Source organism: Lissotriton vulgaris, chromosome 4_1 (assembly GCF_964263255.1).
Source record: "Lissotriton vulgaris chromosome 4_1, aLisVul1.2, whole genome shotgun sequence".
Lineage (NCBI taxonomy): Eukaryota > Metazoa > Chordata > Amphibia > Caudata > Salamandridae > Lissotriton > Lissotriton vulgaris.
The window spans coordinates 1,660,680,358-1,660,698,639 of record NC_141691.1 but is presented as its reverse complement, the minus strand read 5'-3'; the positions used below and the strand labels follow the sequence as shown (position 1 = coordinate 1,660,698,639).

Genomic DNA, 18,282 nt, shown 5'->3' with positions numbered 1-18,282 from the left:
AAGGCCCATTCCTCCTCCAGGAAGACAAAATAAGTAGAATCCTCTTCTGCTCACAAGGACTCTAAAAGATGGAAGTCTCATGATAAAGAGGTTTCTGAGAAGAAAAAAGCCAAAAAAGACCAGGCTGCCCCTTCAACTTCTCGTCAGAGGTCTGGCTCAGCACCTCCGTCTGCTCCTCATACTCCTTTCAAAATGCCTTCTTCACTATTGAACTTACCGTCAACAGCTCCATCATCAAGTATTCTGCCATTTTCAGCGACAACAGCAGCTTTCACATCGTTGACGGTCTCGTCGGCGACGCTCACCACGTTGACAGTCAAAGTCAACAGCAACAGTATCGTCGAGCAAGGAGACTGGTGCTACCCCTTCGGCAACAATGACCAAACCGTCCCCGTCGGCAAGACCTTCATTGTCGGTCACGTCACCATTACGGCCGCATATAAGGCTGATCCACGTTGTCCTTAGCTTTGTCCTCGTCAATGTCGTCGATGGAGGGGAAAAAAGAAGCCAGCCTTCTAGGATTTTTAAAAAATCTCGCCATTGCCCCCAACTCACCTCTTGGATTGCCAAGAATCTGAAGATGAAGGCTTATTTGGCCCGCCTACAGTCCTTCCCATTTGAGGGTTAAATGCAAGGGATCTAGTAAGGAGGATTAAGCAGGAGGTCCCATTTATCAGCCCTGACTCTCAAAGTACTCCAAAACGCCCAGAGGAAAAAGTAGCACCTCTAGTTCTTTCCATCCAGGTTGATTCACAGGACAGCAATGACCAGCAAATGGAGGAGGATGAGCTCCACACATATACGGATGCTCCGGACGAATGGGATGATTATGTTGCCCCAATGCCATCATCTCCTACCCTGCCAGTAGCTGATTTGCCACCTGCAGATATTGGTGATTTCCATGATCTCTTAGAGCGGGCCTCCAATCTCTTTGACCTCCCTATACCAGCCGAACAAGCAGAGTGCTTTCTGTATGACTTTAAACCTGGCACACAGTGCACCATTCGTGCTATTCTATTGTGGATTTCTTGTGGCAAGAGGGCCTTAAATTGATGAAAACACCAGCTTCCATTCCATTTGTCATTCTGAAGCCTGACAAAAAATATAAGGCCCCTGAAAACTCCCCGACGTGTCTCATTGGGCATCCTCGGACCGATTCTGTCATCATGCAGGTGGCACAACGAAGGATCAAGAATGCCTTTTCTCCATGCACATCTCCACCGGACAAGGAAGGGCGCCGCCTAGATAATATAGGCAAAAGATTTTCTGCATTGGCGGCCGCTTCCATGAGAGCTTCCAATGCCATGAACATCCTCAGGAGATATGACCGACAGATGCTGTCCGACATCTCGTCTCTGGTGAAGTATCTCCCAGAAGACAAGAGGCAAGAGACATTCTTTCTGAAGGAGAAACGGCCTCTTCTGAGCTGATTGACATTGCCATGGACATCTCCTCCACCACCTTTAGACAGAAGGCTGGAGTGGCGGTGTTGCGCCAACCGGGATGGCTTAAAGCCACGACAAAGGTTGGAATCCATTGACCTATACCGCACAAGTCGTGTGAGTAAATGCATGTATGTTTGTCCTGACGAATGCTCCATAGACCTTCGGGCATAGGGAGCTGAAACATGTCGACTGAACCACCAAGGAGGTACAACTGGACCTAGTAACTTGTTCCATAGTTGATACCTGCTAATTTTTAATACCAAATCCTCCACCTTTTTTCTATTAAAATTGCTGCTTATATGAGAAGATTTGGTTTTTAATCATTTTTTCACCCTCATTCACTTTACCTCTAGGGGTTGCCCCTCATAACTTGGACACTGCATTCAGATCCAGAGGTTGCCTCTGGGTGAGGCCGGCATAGAGCACAAAAAATTGGATATCCAAAGACAATGCCGTAACGCCAGTGTGGGGCGGATAATCAAGATACACCGCATACCGTAACAACATGGCGTTTATGAGGGTTTCCATTTGAACCAATGGTTCTGAACGCTACAAGTGTCCATTCCTTCACTTGATTATTATTGAATTGATATGGGGAACTGAATGGACAGTAATTCCTCCTCCCTACATTTTGATTGTTTGTTTAAAGCCACTACCTTCTGCCTGGAAGTGCAGGTTAAGGTGTTAGACGTGCCATTTGATGGGGAATGTCTTTTTGTGAAGCACATTGGTGATGGGCTTCAATCCATCAAATCAGACAAATACATGGTTAAATCGCTCCGCAGTTTACAGCAGTGGAGATTTCAGCCCTTTCGAGGCAGAGGTCAGTGCCTATCTAGGCTGCAATTTTAGCAGCGGTTCCAACCTTATTCACAGCAGACCTTTCACCTATCTTATTCCAGCCAAACCTACAGCTCGAATATCAAGTCAGCATATTCAAGGGCATCAGGGCGCAGTAGTCAGCCATCAGTAGTCCACCATCACGGCGTCAGCCGCTAAGTCTCAGGATTCCAACATGAGACAATGAGAAGCAGCAAGCCCCTGTCACTACTTTGCCACTTTGATTCAGTCCTACTATAACAAAATTCTTAAGACAATGGAAGTCCATCTCGTCAGACAAATGGCTGTTGAATGTTTTCCAGCACGGTCGCATCCTGGAATTTGTTCAGCAGCCTTCAAATTTCCCGCCATGGAAGACATCTCATCGTAATCTTCCATTTCTCAGAAAATAAATACTATTGCTTCTTTCCAAGCATGCAATAGAGAAGGTTCCACGTAACCATCACAATTCTGGAATTTTACTCCCACTTGTTCCTAATCAAAAAGAAGACAGGAAAATGGAAGCAGGTAATATACCTCATGCTACTAAGCAAGTTCATCAAAAACCATCCATTCAGGATGCTCTCTCTCCAAGAAATCCTGCTCCTTATGGAGGAGGGAGATTACCTCACCTCCCTCAATCTTCGCAATGCTTTTTTTCACATCCCAAGCATTGCAGATTACTCAGGTTCCAGATGGCGGTGTGCCATTATCAATTCAAAGTGTTACCCTTCGGGTTGAAGTCAACACCCAGTGTGTGTTCAAAAAGTGCATGGCTCCGGTGGCAGCTTTTCTTCGACGGTCCGGTCAACAGGTATTTACCTGTCTGGACGATTGGTTAATCAAACCTGGATCTTTCTGGACAGCCTAGAAATCCATGCAAGACTGCCGGCAACTCTTTCAGTTGCTAGGTCTCTGCCTCAGCGAGGAAAAATCATTTCTCATCTCCACTGATTTTCCTAGGTGCAATTCTCAACACAGAGCTATCAAAAGCTTTTCCCACGAAAGAGAGGATTTAACATCTGCAAAGGATAACACGTCTTCTGTCTACAAGAAGGTCAGTTTCTGTAAGGACATACAAATACATTCTGGGGATGATGTCATCCTGCATCCTATCGATCCCCAATTGCCGTCTCCGCATGAAACCACTGCAGGAGCAGCTTGATGCACAGTGGGCTCAATATCGGGGTTTATTTCGTTAAATAATTTCCATAACCTCATGAAAGACCATGGCAATGTCTTGTTGGATGGTCACAAACAACAATTCTCAGGGTTTCTCCATCCTACAAACTACACCACAAATGGTGATGACTTCAGATGCCTCGATGGAAGGATGGGGAGCCCACCTCCAGGATCTTCAGGTTTACTGCAAGTTTTCCAGCCAAGAACCATTGTGCCACATAAATCTTTTGAAACTAAAGGCAGTATTTCTTGCCCTTCAAGCCTTCCTCCCAAGGGAATTTATGACGTTACTTAGCATGCTATTACTTAGCATGCCTTTACTACGAAGTTTTTACTTCGCAAATGCCTTTACTTAGCAGTTTTTTATTACTCATACCTTTACTTCGCAAAATCATTGAAAAGCATCAAATAGGCATTACTTAGAAGTACTTTACTTCGGAGGATTTTACTTCGCATAAAGATTCTTTTTTTTATTTTTTCCCTACACAGCAACACTACCCTCCTCGCCCCCTACACTTCCCAAAACACTAAAACACTACCCTACACTACAACACTACCCTAAACCCTAAACACTACCCTACACATACACTACAAAACTACCCTAAAACGCTACCCTACACTACACATACACTACAACACTACCCTAAACCCTAAACACTACCCTACACTACACATACACTACAACACTACCCTAAACCTTAAACACTACCCTACACTACACATACACTACAACACTACCTTAAAACACTACCCTACACTACACATACACTACAACACTACCCTAAACCCTAAAACACTACCCTCTACACTACACATACACTACAACACTACCCTAAACCCTAAAACACTGCCCTACACTACACATACACTACAACACTACCCTAAACCCTAAAACACTACCCCCTACACTACACATACACTACAACACTACCCTAAACCCTAAAACACTACCCTACACTACACATACACTACAACACAAGCCTAATCCCTAAAAACACTACCCCCTACACTACACATACACTACAACACTACCCTAAACCCTAAAACACTATCCCCTATACTACACATACACTACAACTCGACCCTAAACCCTAAAACACTACCCCCTACACTTCACATACACTACAACACTACCCTAAACCCTAAAACACTGCCCTACACTACACATACACTACAACACTACCCTAAACCCTAAAACACTACCCCCTACACTACACATACACTACAACACTACCCTAAACCCTAAAACACTATCCCCTATACTACACATACACTACAACACTACCCTAAACCCTAAAACACTACACATACACTACAACACTACCATAAACCCTAAAACACTACCCCCTACACTACACATACACTACAGCACTACCCTAAATCCTAAAACACTACCCCCTACACCACACATACACTACAACACTACCCTAAACCCTAAAACACTACACCCTACACTACACATACACTACTACACTATCCTAACTACACTCCCCCACTTACCTCTCTCTGCCCATGGTCCACTCTTCTACTGCGAAGTAACGGCATATGCTAAGTAAAGGCATATGCAAAGTAAATGCATGCTAAGTAAAAGCATGCGAAGTAAAAGACAATGCTAAATAAAAGTTGCTATATAAAAGAAGTGCGAAGTAAAAGATGCGAAGTAATGGTTGTTTACCTCCCAAGTGTCCAGGGCTCTTCAGTACTTGTCAGGATGGACAACACGACCACCATGTTTTATCTCCTCAAACAGGATGGCACAAGGTCTCAAATAATATCAGTTCAAGCACAACAGATATGTAAGTGGCTGATAACCGATGGAAGCTCATTGAAGGTGGAACATGTACTGTAAGTACAGAACGAGTGGGCCGACTTGGCAGGGACACCAAGCAGTGTCAAGAGCGGAAGCTCAATGACAGTCAACTGCAAAGTGTCTTCTAGTCATGAAATTTTCCAACCTTAGGTCTGTTCGCTACATCTCTCAACAAAAAATGCACTCTATTCGCCAGTAGGGTTTCTCAGCCAGGATCTCAGGGAAACACTTTTCATGGGCTGGGTTGTTCTCTTACGCATTTCCTCCATTCCCTCTCATCCCAAGGACTGCAAAAAATGAAACGGGAACCAAGCAGACTCATTCTCATCGCACCGGCATGGGTGAGTCAATACTGGTACACCAAGCTGCATCGCTATCCTATTTAGTTTCCACCGGTGGAGGATCTCCTTTCTAAGGGTCAGGGCCAAGTGGTTTATCCGCAGATTCACACTCTTCATTTGTCGGCTTGGCTCCTCACCATGCTGAATCCGAATTTTTTATTTTATTTTTTTACTGAGCAGAGCATAGTTAAGGTACAATACATATATGGACAATTAGAATAATGGAGATGAATACAAAATATTTAAAAGCTTCTACTTTTAAAAGCTGAATAAAAGGGAGGATTTTTGAATACTTTAAAACCGGGAGCAGTCAATGTTAATAAAACTATATATATACATTTTCAAATACAAGCAATGTGCAACATCCGCAAAATTCGAACATAAATTGCAAATGCAATACAGTACAATCCAACCAGAAACAAAGTGCTAGTGCTTAAGAATTACTCATAGTGCAAATACCACAGGAAAAAAAAGTGTGCTTGTGACTTTTTGATAGAACCTACCAACACTTCAAGACTGCTTAAAAATAATTTAGACCTATTATCAGTATTCAATTTAAGTTCTAACTTAACTCTCCCTTATTTCCTCAAGATTCTCAAAATACTTCCAGTTCCTATCAAATCTCCTACCTGCTCCCACTCTACTAGCATAAGCTTTTCCGAAATTCCATGACCTACTCATTTTGTTAAGCCATTTCAAATGGGATGGAACTTCCTTTAATTTCCAATTTCGGAGAATCAGGGAACGGGCAACAGCGCAAGAAATAAATACAAACATTTCCTCAGCATCTTTAAGCACCCCTCTGTTATTACATATACCAAAGAGGGCCAATTCGGCCGAGGGCAGAAGTGTTTTTTCTATAGCTACCTCAATATCTAAGATAATGGCCTCCCAGAAAGGTTTCAGCTGAGGACAAGTGAAAAATATATGATGCCAACCACCCTGGCCGTCAGCTTGGCATCTGAAGCACTTATTCACCACCTCCGGGAACCTTCTCCCAAGTGCCTCCGGAGTCCAATACGCTAGCCAGCGGGACAGGAAAGCCATCCTCTTAAAATTAGCGGCACGCAATGATTTATAACCCAACAAGCTTACGGTTTCTCAATCTTTGCGTGTTAAATTACATTGTGTTAGGCTACTTATTTTATCTAGATGGCGATCTATCATAGCTAATTGCCCATCACAATGGAGCCTCTTGTACCAATCCCCTCTACCGGTGATTTTAGCTTCATACAGAAGTGTTATCATCTCACTCGTCGAGTCGAGAAGTCCACCTATATCTCTTCTTAAAAAGTGGACAATTTGTAAATATTCAAAAAACGTTGGTCGCCCGGGAGTACTTGCTCTGGCCAGCACTTCTTGCCATGTGATAATTCTATTCTGAACAACAAAGTGCCTTAAATCCCAAAATCCCAAATTCTCCCAATTTATTATATGGCTGTTTCTGATTTGGAGGCCCAGACAAGAACATTCTCGTAGGCTTAAAAACTGGGAGGCTGAGGAGCTAAGATTTTTCTTAAAAAAGGACTGCAATCTAAATAAGTATTCTTTCAGAGTCTTATATCTTGTCCTTTTTGGGAACTTTGCAGTCTTTAAAAATACCTGGTTTTGAGAATCAGCCTCTTGCATCATCTTTACTAAGAAGAAGCTTTCTCAATTGTTTTTTTAACCTATCAGACCAGCCACTATATCAAGAAAGGCTGCCTCATAATATGTTTTAAAATGTGGCAGAGCCAGTCCCCCCTGTTCAGCTGGGAGTTGGATCACTGACAACTTAACCCTAGGTGCTTTTCCCACCCAAACAAAACTTCTGATCATAGTTTCCATGTCTTTAAAAAAAGTAGGATTCAATTTGATTGGAACATTACAAAACAGGAATATTAACAAGGGTAAAATCAACATTTTAATTAGAGATACCCTGCCAATCAAGGTGAGCGGGAGTAAAAGCCATTGAGCGAGAAGACTCTTACAGGCACATGCATCAAGCGATTTAGGAATCGCAAACGGTGCGAATCGCAAAATTCGGCCGTTTGCGATTCCCAAATCACTATTTGGTATGCATCAACCTAAAAGTGAAGAAATCGCTATTTTAGCGATTTTTTAAAGTGCGATTGCTTTTAAGGAATCGCAATTTTGCGATTCCTTAAAAGCAATGCATGAAACTTAAAAAAATTGCGATTTCGCAATTGGAGAGAAAAAATTACCATGAGGTTGGACCTCATGGTAATTTTGCGAAAAGTTAGAAATATGCAATTTTGTTCATATTTTTAACTTTCATGTTGTGCACACACATGCCCTTAGGGCATGTGTGTACACAACATATGTGCATTGTTTGATTTCAGGGGTGCAAAAGGGTGTCCTTTGGACATCCCTGCACCCTTGTAATCGCAATCTCAATTTGCGATTAGCTAATTGCGATTCGCAAATTGAGATTGTCTTCCCATTCATTCCTATGGGCCTCTAGGCCCATAGGAATGAATGGGAAGGGATTCCTTAATTGCGATTCGCAAAATGCTAATCGCAAATAAGGAATTCTAAGGGATCGCAATTTATTTAGCGATTTCTTGATGCATAGGCATTTGCGATTCCTTAATTGCGATTCCTTAAAAATCGCAATTAAGGAATCGCAAATGCCGAGATTGATGCATGTGCCTGTAAATCTTATTTTTCGTTCTCACATAGTTGAGAAGATAAAGCTGATGATATTCGCAGGTCACATATATGCCTAAGTATCTAATAGGGTCCCGGCTTGCAGCCTGAACACGTAAACAAGATGGGAGAAGGCTGAGGTTGGTGTTTAGAGCAAGAACGTCCGTCTTCTTAGCGTTTATTTTGTAACCTTCTATTTGCTCATATGTTTTAAATTCCCTTAATATGATTTCTATATTCTCTTTATTTGGCTTCAAATAAAGAATGATGTCATCAGCGAAGAGCTTAAGCTTCGCCATCCCGGGGATAGGGGGGAAAAATGGCAGGATTGTTTCTAATTTTGATCACTAGGGGCTCAATAATAAAAGTAAAAAGTAAAGGAGACAAAGGGCACCCTTGCCTAGTCCCTCGATTGACTTTGATTGAACCGGCCTTATTTGAGTTTATTATAACCTGCGCCGAAGCACCTTGATAGATGTTCCGCAGCATCTTGATCACTTGCTCTGGGAAACCGAATTGGGCAAGGGAATGAAACGCGATTGCCCAATTTACCAGGTCGAACCCTTTTTCCGCGTCCACCATAAAAATACACGCTGGGGTTGAATTGATATTAAAATAATCCAGTGCCTGAATTAAAAATTCAGTATTGGAAGCCATTGAACAGCCTGCTATGAATCCTGACAGATCGCTGTGACTTCTTGCGCAGCTTACACAAAGCGACGAGCCCAGATTTTTATTAGGATTTTATAGTCTGAATTCAGAAGGTTAATAGGCCTATAAGAGTTAATATCTTTTGGATTTTTATCTTTTTTAACGAAGGATATTATTGTTGCTTCGCGGGTACCAATCCTCCTAGTTTAATATAATTAAATAAATTCTTAAGGGGAGTCAATAGATCTTTTAATTTTTTTAAATAAAATTCAATTGGAAACCCGTCTTGCCCACAAACCTTCGCCCCTGCTGTTGCTTTAATAGCGCCTGCTATTTCCCCTGTACTAATTTCAAGCCCAAACTGTGTAGCCCGATTGGGCGTGATCTTCGGAATTTCTATGTTTGCGAAATAATCCTGTATCTGGTCTTCCCCCACAAAATATTCAGTAGTGTATATACGACCAAAGTGCTCCACAAAGGCCCTTTGAATCAGGTCATTGTCCACTATCTCTTGGCCATTCATAGAATCTCTTATTTTAACTATCAAGGCGGATTCCTGTCTTTTTCTCACAGAATTAGCCAGGAGTTTCCCTACCAACTGGCTATTCTCATAAACCCTTTGCTGAAAGGTTCTAGAGCTGTTGATCTCTTCCAGTATAAATAAATCTCTTAACTCGGCCTTTGCTTGCTCCAAATGATTCAGGTGTAGGCGAAACTGTAGGGCATATTCTTTATCTACAGCCTTTTGGAGCATAGATATTTGTTGTCTCCTCTCTTTAGCCAGAACAGATGTATAGGATATTATCTGGCCGCGAGCTGTCGCCTTAAATCCCTCCCAAACCGAAAATGGTTCTTCTGTGTCATTATTGGTTTTAAAGTATACCGTAATCCATTCTCCAAAACCAGCCACCCAATCCTGAGTCTGGAGCAGGGTACGGTCCAGCTGCCACCTGGAATGATCCCTGCCTCCTACTCCAAGACTACCTTCTACCTCTAATAGTATCAACAAGAGAGATAGGGCGAGAGTACCCCAACAAGTATATCATAAACAACTTAGGAGTGACTCAGTGAAACGTAAGATACGTGTGATAAGAAAAAACAAACATAAATAAAAGTGTCAGGTTATCCAGAGGCCCCTACCTAATTATGGCAACGCCTAGGATTGGACAATTCCAATCTTGATAATCAGGAGGTAATAACCCCGTGGACTGGAATGACTGCATCCAACAGGGAAGGACAAATAACCTCTTGTTTAAAAGGACCCTCACTCACCACTAGTTGGTGACATGCTTCATCATCGGGTCCCCGCTGGGGTGGCCGAATGCCGCCCCAGCGTGCTACAACGCCTGAGTTACAGCAGAGCGGGTTGGTGGTGAGTGTAATAGTGAATTAACTCAAAAAATGTGCAAAATATGTGAGTGCAGGATTAAAAAATACAAAGTTGAAGCCCAAACAAAATATTTAATGCGGACCAACCTGCATTAGGGTTAAAAAACGTGAAAGGCGGACAATCCTGGGTTCTATATTAGGAGACCCGTGTCCTTAGTTAAGATATCTAGTCAACATGTTTCTGCTGTAAAAAAGCGGAATCGCACAGCATTCTTCAGGACCACAACTAAATTGCACTCCGGTGGTATGTACGCGCTAAGGTACACCCTCCCGTGAGGCACTTAATGTGAAAAATTGATGAAAAATAGTAAATGTGTAATACTCACGGATATTACCAGTGTCGGCACGCTGTGGATCACAGCAGCCAAAGTTACAGACTGCAAGTAGCCAAAGGACTTCCTGGGTCAGAACAATGCGGGAAATATTCACGCGGCGTTCTATTTTCTGGCTCGCGACTCCCCACCCGGGACCTACAATCAAGGACTGCCATCTGCCCAAAGCAGTCTGTAACTTTGGCTGCTGTGATCCACAGCATGCCGGCACGGGTAATATCCGTGAGTAATTACACATTTACTATTTTTCATCAATTTTTCACATTAAGTGCCTCACGGGAGGGTGTACCTTAGCGCGTACATACCACCGGAGTGCAATTTAGTTGTGGTCCTGAAGAATGCTGTGCGATCCCGCTTTTTTACAGGAGAAACATGTTGACTAGATATCTTAACTAAGGACACGGGTCTCCTAATATAGAACCCAGGATTGTCCGCCTTTCACATTTTTTAACCCTAATACAGGTTGGTCCGCATTAAATATTTTGTTTGGGCTTCAACTTTGTATTTTTTAATCCTGCACTCACATATTTTGCACATTTTTTGAGTTAATTCACTATTACACTCACCACCAACCCGCTCTGCTGTAACTCAGGCGTTGTAGCACGCTGGGGCGGCATTCGGCCACCCCAGCGGGGACCCGATGATGAAGCATGTCACCAACTAGTGGTGAGTGAGAGTCCTTTTAAAAAAGAGGTTATTTGTCCTTCCCCTTTGGATGCAGTCATTCCGGTCCACGGGGTTACTACCTCCTGATTATCAAGATTGGAATTGTCCAATCCTAGGCGTTGCCATAATTAGGTAGGGGCCTCTGGATAACCTGACACTTTTATTTATGTTTTTTTTTTCTTATCACACGTATCTTACTTTTCACTGAGTCACTCCTAAGTTGTTTATGATACCTTCTACCTCTACCTTCCAGTGATCCGAAAAGGGATTACACCCAATAGAGGAGCCTAGGGCCTGAATGGATCTTGATGTAAAAAAAAAATCGATTCTGGATGCCGTCCGGAAGCGGTGCGAATAGCAGGTAAAGGATTCCCCATCTGGGTTCATAGAGCGCCATGGGTCTATGAGTTGGTATTCTGATATTAAAGTGCCCAAAGCTTTTTTTGTATTGGGTTTTAGTTGTTTCTTATTTTTATTAGAGGGATCTTTTTTTAAATCTTGTATATAGTTGAAGTCTCCTCCCAAGATAAGCTGCCCAGGAGCCCCCCTCAGAAGATCATTGATTTCTATGATGCTAGACACGTCATCAGATACCTGCCCGTAATAGTTCACAAAATTCATAACCTTCCCCTGTATTCTAGCAACGACCCATAACCATCTCCCCTTAGGATCCCTTTGAATCTTTAAGACTTCCCAAGATAGTCTTCTGGAAAAGTAAATAGCAACACTTCTCTGGGCAACCCCAGCTGACGCAAAAAACACATGAGAAAAATATTTCGGAATAAATAAATTAGGGGCATTGGATTTTAGGTGGGTCTCTTGGAGCAATAACACATGGGGACTCTGAGACACTGACCATTTTATGAGAGCACCATATTTCTGTTTGTTTAAAACGCCATTGGCATTAACTGCTAAGATATTACATTTATTCATTTCCATCTTAAAATTCTCTCAACTTTAATTCCTACATCCGGAGTTAAGTACCGAACCTGCCTAAGACTCCTGCTCTTTTTTACTGCATTCACCCCAACCCCCCTCCTACCCCTGATGAATCCCTACCCCCACCTGAAATGTGGAACCTTCCATCCCCCCCATGCAAGCCACATTTCACCCCTTCCTACTAACCTGGGTGTCTTCTTGTCACACCCTGTGTGACCCTATGGGACCCCAAGCCCCTCCCCGACAAAAAAAAGTTAAACTGATACTATTCTGATACCATTATGATAGCAAAGCAGAGAAAGCAAATCACATAACACATACATAAGTAGAACATTATCGTGACCTGTAAGGGCCCACTAGTTTCTATAGTGTCCCATGTTTCAACCAGCTAGTACACTTGCCCTCAGCAAGTAGGAAAGCAACCTATTTCCAAACTTTCCTCAAGCTCAACCACTATTCAACACACTGCTACATAGTACTCAAGTGTTTTCCTCTGAAGAGATCTCCTTGAGGATGGACTGTGCTTCCTCAAGGTCAGAAAACATGTAAAACTTTCCCTTCACAAGGACTTTTAATTTAGATTGTTGAGCGATTGAAGCTTGTTCGCCCTTCAATTTGAAGAGGTGGAGGATTTTAACAAATTCTTTCCTGCGGCGCGCTGCTGTGGCAGTCATATCAGAAAAATTCTACATTTAATTGTCTCAGTAACTGAAAATTGTCTCTGCTGGAATGCCTTAGATAGAATTTTTTCCTTAACCCTGTAATCCACAAAATTCATCAAGATAGTTCTGGGGAAGGTTGAGTTTGCGAATCTCTGTGCCAGAACCCGATGAGCGCTCATAATAGTTAAGTCCCCCACGAAATCTGGTAATACATTTAGATGGATAAAAGAGTTGACCCACTGAAGCGTATTTGAACCTTCAAGGCCCTCAGGAACCCCCACTATCCTTAGATTGGATCTTCGGGAATGATTCTCTAGTTCCTCGAGCTTATTTTCGAGTTTGCTCTCCAGAAGGCTCTTTTTACTTGATGCTTCTTTAGCTTCTACTCTTGCTTGATTTATGTGATCATCAAGAGCCGAGATTCTTTCCTCCACCTCATGTAATCTGTTAGGGAGTCCTGACATCGACTCTTTGAATTTTTCCAGCCTAGAGTGCAGGGCGGCTATCTCGCTTGTTGGTTCACCTTTATCTCACGAATCTCATTGAGGATTAGGTTCAACATCTCGCGAATGTCGATTTGGTAGCTCATTTCCTTTTCGGAGCTGTCGCCTTTCCCCTTTTGAGATATTGGAGTTGCAGAAGTTGATTTTGCAGATGTTGAGCCCCCTAATGCCCCTTCTTGAAGCAATATAGTAGGTGGACGAGAGGGAGATTGCAGAACTGCCACTGATGATGGAATCTGCTTAGATAGTATCTCTATCCTTGGTTCTTCGCTGATTATGCTCAAACTCACCTACGCTCCAGAAACTGCACTACTTGAATCAGCCCTGGCTGCCACCTCAGAGCAATTTGACGCTGGTAGTTGAGGAGCTGTTGGCATAGATTGTATTGTATTCTCAGGCGATTTTAGAGGAGAATCTATTTGTTCATGCACTACCACTGCTACTGGCGTTGAAGCTAGAATTACGGAGTTCTTTTCAAGCAGGACCACTGGTGTTTGAGGAATGCGAGCAATCTTCTTCCCAAACAGGGGAAAGTCTCTCATCTCTTTCACCCCGCTCATACTTTTCTCACCCGGAGATGGCTCAACCTCTGCCACATTTTCTAATAAAGCTGAGGTATTTTCCGTTACATCTTCTATGTGCCCCCCCCCCGTAGCTGCTTCTCCAGCTCCTTCATCTGGAGGAGAGGTTAAAGTAACATGAAGTTCATCTTCTGAGCTCTCTAGCGTTGTATCCTTCCCCGGCACGGGAGATACCGAATTTCCTTCTCCTTTTTCGCCCTTGTCTCTTTCTTTGGCTGCTAGCCGTGGGGCTTTTCTTGCTAGGGCTAGGCGAGTTTTACTCTTCAGATGGGCAGTTGTTTCCATCTTGGCAGTTTTGCTTGGCTCTTCACTATCTTTCAGTTGTCTCCCCATTGTCCCAGCAACAGGCTCAATATTTTGAACTTAGGGGCAGTATTAAAAAAGCTCTGTGTGTTAATAATTTCGTAAAACAGCAAGCAGCAAAACAGTCCAAATGCCCCCTTTCTCTCCCCCTCGCCTCACCTCTCTCCTTTCTATGTGTCTGGACCGCTTATCTCTCAAGAAGGGTTCTTGTGGGCTCACATAGGTTTCCAGAAAGGAGCGAAACTTTAAACCTGCTCCTGCACCCGCTCCTGCAGCCACGAGCCTTCACTGCATGAAAAACGCTGCAAAAAAATCAAAGGCGGCAGGGGGCGAGAGGCACACTTGCTCATAAAAATCCTTACACCACGGACCTCCGGACGTCGATATTGCAGATGTCCCAAAAGGCTCACAGCCTCAAAACCGCAAATTAAATTCCCCCGAATTACTGAGCAGAGCTCCAGCACGCCGCTCGTTTCATGCCGCTTCAAAGCACGCCATTACCGCGATGACTGCCGCTGTCGAGGAAGGGCGGGGCCACGAGTCACGACGGCTATCCGGAGGTGTGGAGCTCCGAAGCCATCCGTCTCCCTTCCAAACCTTGTTATGTTTCGCGAGGGCAAGACCCTCATGTACAGCCTGAATCCGAAAATTTGAAGATATCGGACGACGAATGTAAATCCATACTTCACAACGCTTGAGCTTCTTCTACCCTTAAGTGCTACATGGCAAAATAGAAGAGATTGTGTGCCTGGTGCACTTCACAGTCGTATCATCCCTTTTCCTTCTGTGCCTGAGCAGATATTACCATATCTCCTGCATCTTGCCAAATCAGGCCTCTCTCATTCATCCATAAAGGTTCACTTGGCATCCATCTCCAGATACAGGCAGCGCTCCGGCCCACCCTCCCTGTGATCCAACAGGCTTATCAAGGAGTTTATGAAGGGTCTCTTCAGAGCTTACTCAACTGTAAAGCCTCCTCCAGTGCTTTGGCAGCTGAACACTGTTTTATCACAACTCATGAGGCCTCCATTCGAGCCTAATCATGAGTGTGACTCGAATTCCTTTCTTGGAAAGTGACTTTCCATTTAGCCATCACGACTGCAAGATGCATTCGCAAAACCCAGGCTTTCACCATAAAAGAACCTTACCTTCAGTTCCACAAGGGATGGAATAGTCCTACGCACTAATCCTTCATTTATTCCCTAGGTACCTTCATCGTTTCACCTCATTGAACCAGTTATTCTGTCTACATTCTTTCCCAATCCTTCTTCAACGGCGAAGACAATAAGCGTTGTTTGAAATTCTACTTGTAAAGAACTAAGTCTTTCCGCAAATCAACTCAGTTGCTCATCTCTTCCTCTGCTCCTAGAAAAGGTCAAACCTTAACATAGGCTAGTATTGCTTGCTGGGTTGCTTCAGCTATACTCTTCTGTCACGAACAGGCTGGACATCTAGTACCTGCAAAGGTGGAGGCTCACTCAACACAAAAATTGCAGCCTCTTCAGCTTTGTTCGCAGGTATTTCTCTGTCTGACATCTGCAGGAAAGCAACGTGATTGAATGCCCATACCTTAATAAAGCATTATTGCCTCAATGGCTGGAGAATGGCAGATGGGGCAGTCGGTCAAGCTAGCCTGTGGTATCTCTTCGCATAAGGTATGCAACTAATAATCTCAATCTTGTTTATGCTTTAATTTTTTGTTACTGCTTTTTCTAGGTTTAGTAAAAGATCTTTCTACGCATCTTCTAATTTTGTGCACTATTTAAAGTTCTATCCTTGGCTTGTTGTAATTTATTTAATTGTCTTTTTCGGATGTTTTGCCTTCACACTGCCATTAGTCTTCGGATTCTGCTAACTAGTCTGATTCAAGCATGGTAATCTATAAAAGATACAATACTCAAGAAAAACAAGTTACTTACCTGTACACTGGAGTTCTCCAGTATGGCTATCTTTTATAGATCCACATGTGACCCTCCCTCCTCTACGTTCAGGCTCACCATTACATACCTCTGTTGTTTTTCTTTACACTTGTGCTCGAAATCTGAGGTGTGGTGGCTCTGCAGGGGATGGCTACTTCAGGGTCTCTGCTCTGATTGGCTGAAGTTTCGATGTTTTAAAACACTGTAAATAGGTTACTAAATACTATTGTTTTTCAATGGAGATTAAAGCTAATGCTTTAGCACTGCTATTTTCACTGTTACCCTGGGACTCCCACAGTGACAACGGGGAGATTTAAGCATGTGAATCTATAAAAGAATCAATAGTGGAGAGCAACAGTGCTCAGGTAAGGAACTTGTTTTAACTTCAAATAGAGATCTGTGTCTACTGTAGTATACATAAAAAGATGTAATTTTAAAATAAACAGCAGCAGTTGTAAGCAAAGAAATAACAAATCTATCTCTATATGTAATATAAAAATAAAATTGTTACGTGAAGCAAATTGCAGTTTTAAATTTTTAACAAGAAAAAGAACAGACATCCTACATAGCGTGAACTAGAAACCATGTGTCTTATTTTATATATGTCATAAAACCCCTTAAATATCTAGAATATATTTAAGGAGGTTTTAAAACTTTTGTCGAAGTATTAGCAATAATACTAGTTTTGGATTGGAAATGGACAAATTAAATTCCACCAGTTTGATCAATATTATTAATGTTCTTCCAATTCGAGGTAACCGCTTGTAATTTGATGGCAATGGTGAATGACAAGGTCGGTAAACCTGCCCATAGATATGTTTATAGAAAAACATTAGAGCAACCACCAAGAAAGATATGCAAAATAGAAAAATGTACAGTAATAGAACAAATATCACTAATTATACTTCTTGTTCTAATAACAATAATGTTGGTCTTGTAATGCTGACAATAGTGATTTTAAACATATGTTCTTTTCCCTCATGGAACTTCTGTTTGTTTAGTAGTGGCGTCTGCCATTGCTTTCCTATAGCTCTGGCGTTACCTCCGTTATTTTTTCTGTCTTTTCAGAAATTAAGACTATGCCACCCATCTTCAGGGGAATCCTTGCCATTGGACCACACTTTGGAGAGCTGGCTGTCCCACTCAGAGAATCCCCTTTATAACGGCGGGAACGTTATTTTAGAATATCTTGACAATGACTGTGAATTATTGGAAGATGTTGATGCATATTTATAGTTATTAGTGCCAATCAGGTTGTAGGCTCAGACATTTTAACTGCTAATCAGGATTAGAAAAAATACGTATTAAATGTGTGCAAAACAAAATACTTTGAAACTCATTTGTGAAAAATGTGTTTGTTTTGTTTAGTTGATACTGATTGCTCTGTATTTCATGACCTATCTACAGCAATGCAGTATGTTGTGCACATCCCTGGGCTTTGCATCAATTTGGAATTAAAAATACTGTAACTTTTCTGTATTTCTGCACTTACTTCTTGGCTTTCCACTGGTGGGTCTGTTAACTTAAAGCATTCTGATTTACAGAACTTTTTGCTCATCTGGTCGGTATACTTTGCTTCATATCCGTAGTGTGGCTAGTCCTTTCACAGCACTCTAATACTATGGTTATGTATCAACCGCCTAAAGGTGGCCTGCGTTGCTCAGGCAGTCCCCTAAAAGACTCTGATGGGTGCTAGGTAGAAATATTTATTAATGGCAAGTGATGCAGGTAAGCAGCAAACTGTTTATTGGTGACCAGCTGGACCAAACGTCCTAGATTTTTGATTGTATGTACCAAAAGCAGTTCATAAGCCAGTGGAGAAAAAATGAATGTAGTATTATGTCCAGATAATTGATGGAGTAAAAAACACAGGTTGATGTTTATTTAAGTTTTTCGGTATAGTGGTGCCCTACCTGTGTGGATGGCGGAGCACTTTACAGTGAGACAAGTTATCATTAGAGAGGGTGCAAGGTGTACAAATTACTGTCTGGTAGCAATTAACTTGGACAAATAAGTAAGCATGTAAGTAAAATTGTTTAACAATTACTGGATAGTAGTAGATAAACAGAAGACAGAAGTCGTTTTTGAGGG

General features: G+C 42.4%; 1 protein-coding gene across 1 annotated transcript in view; it reads left to right on the top strand.

Moving 5' to 3' along the window:
* ZFAND1 (zinc finger AN1-type containing 1) overlaps positions 1-17,670 on the top strand; it is a 185,574-nt gene extending 167,904 nt beyond the window's left edge. Inside the window, exon 8 of the mRNA XM_086967000.1 lies at positions 17,260-17,670. Within this exon, the coding sequence (XP_086823126.1) occupies positions 17,260-17,427 (168 nt within the window). The 3' untranslated portion in view covers positions 17,428-17,670. The remainder of the gene's footprint in view (positions 1-17,259) is intronic.
* Positions 17,671-18,282: the final 612 nt, after the last annotated feature.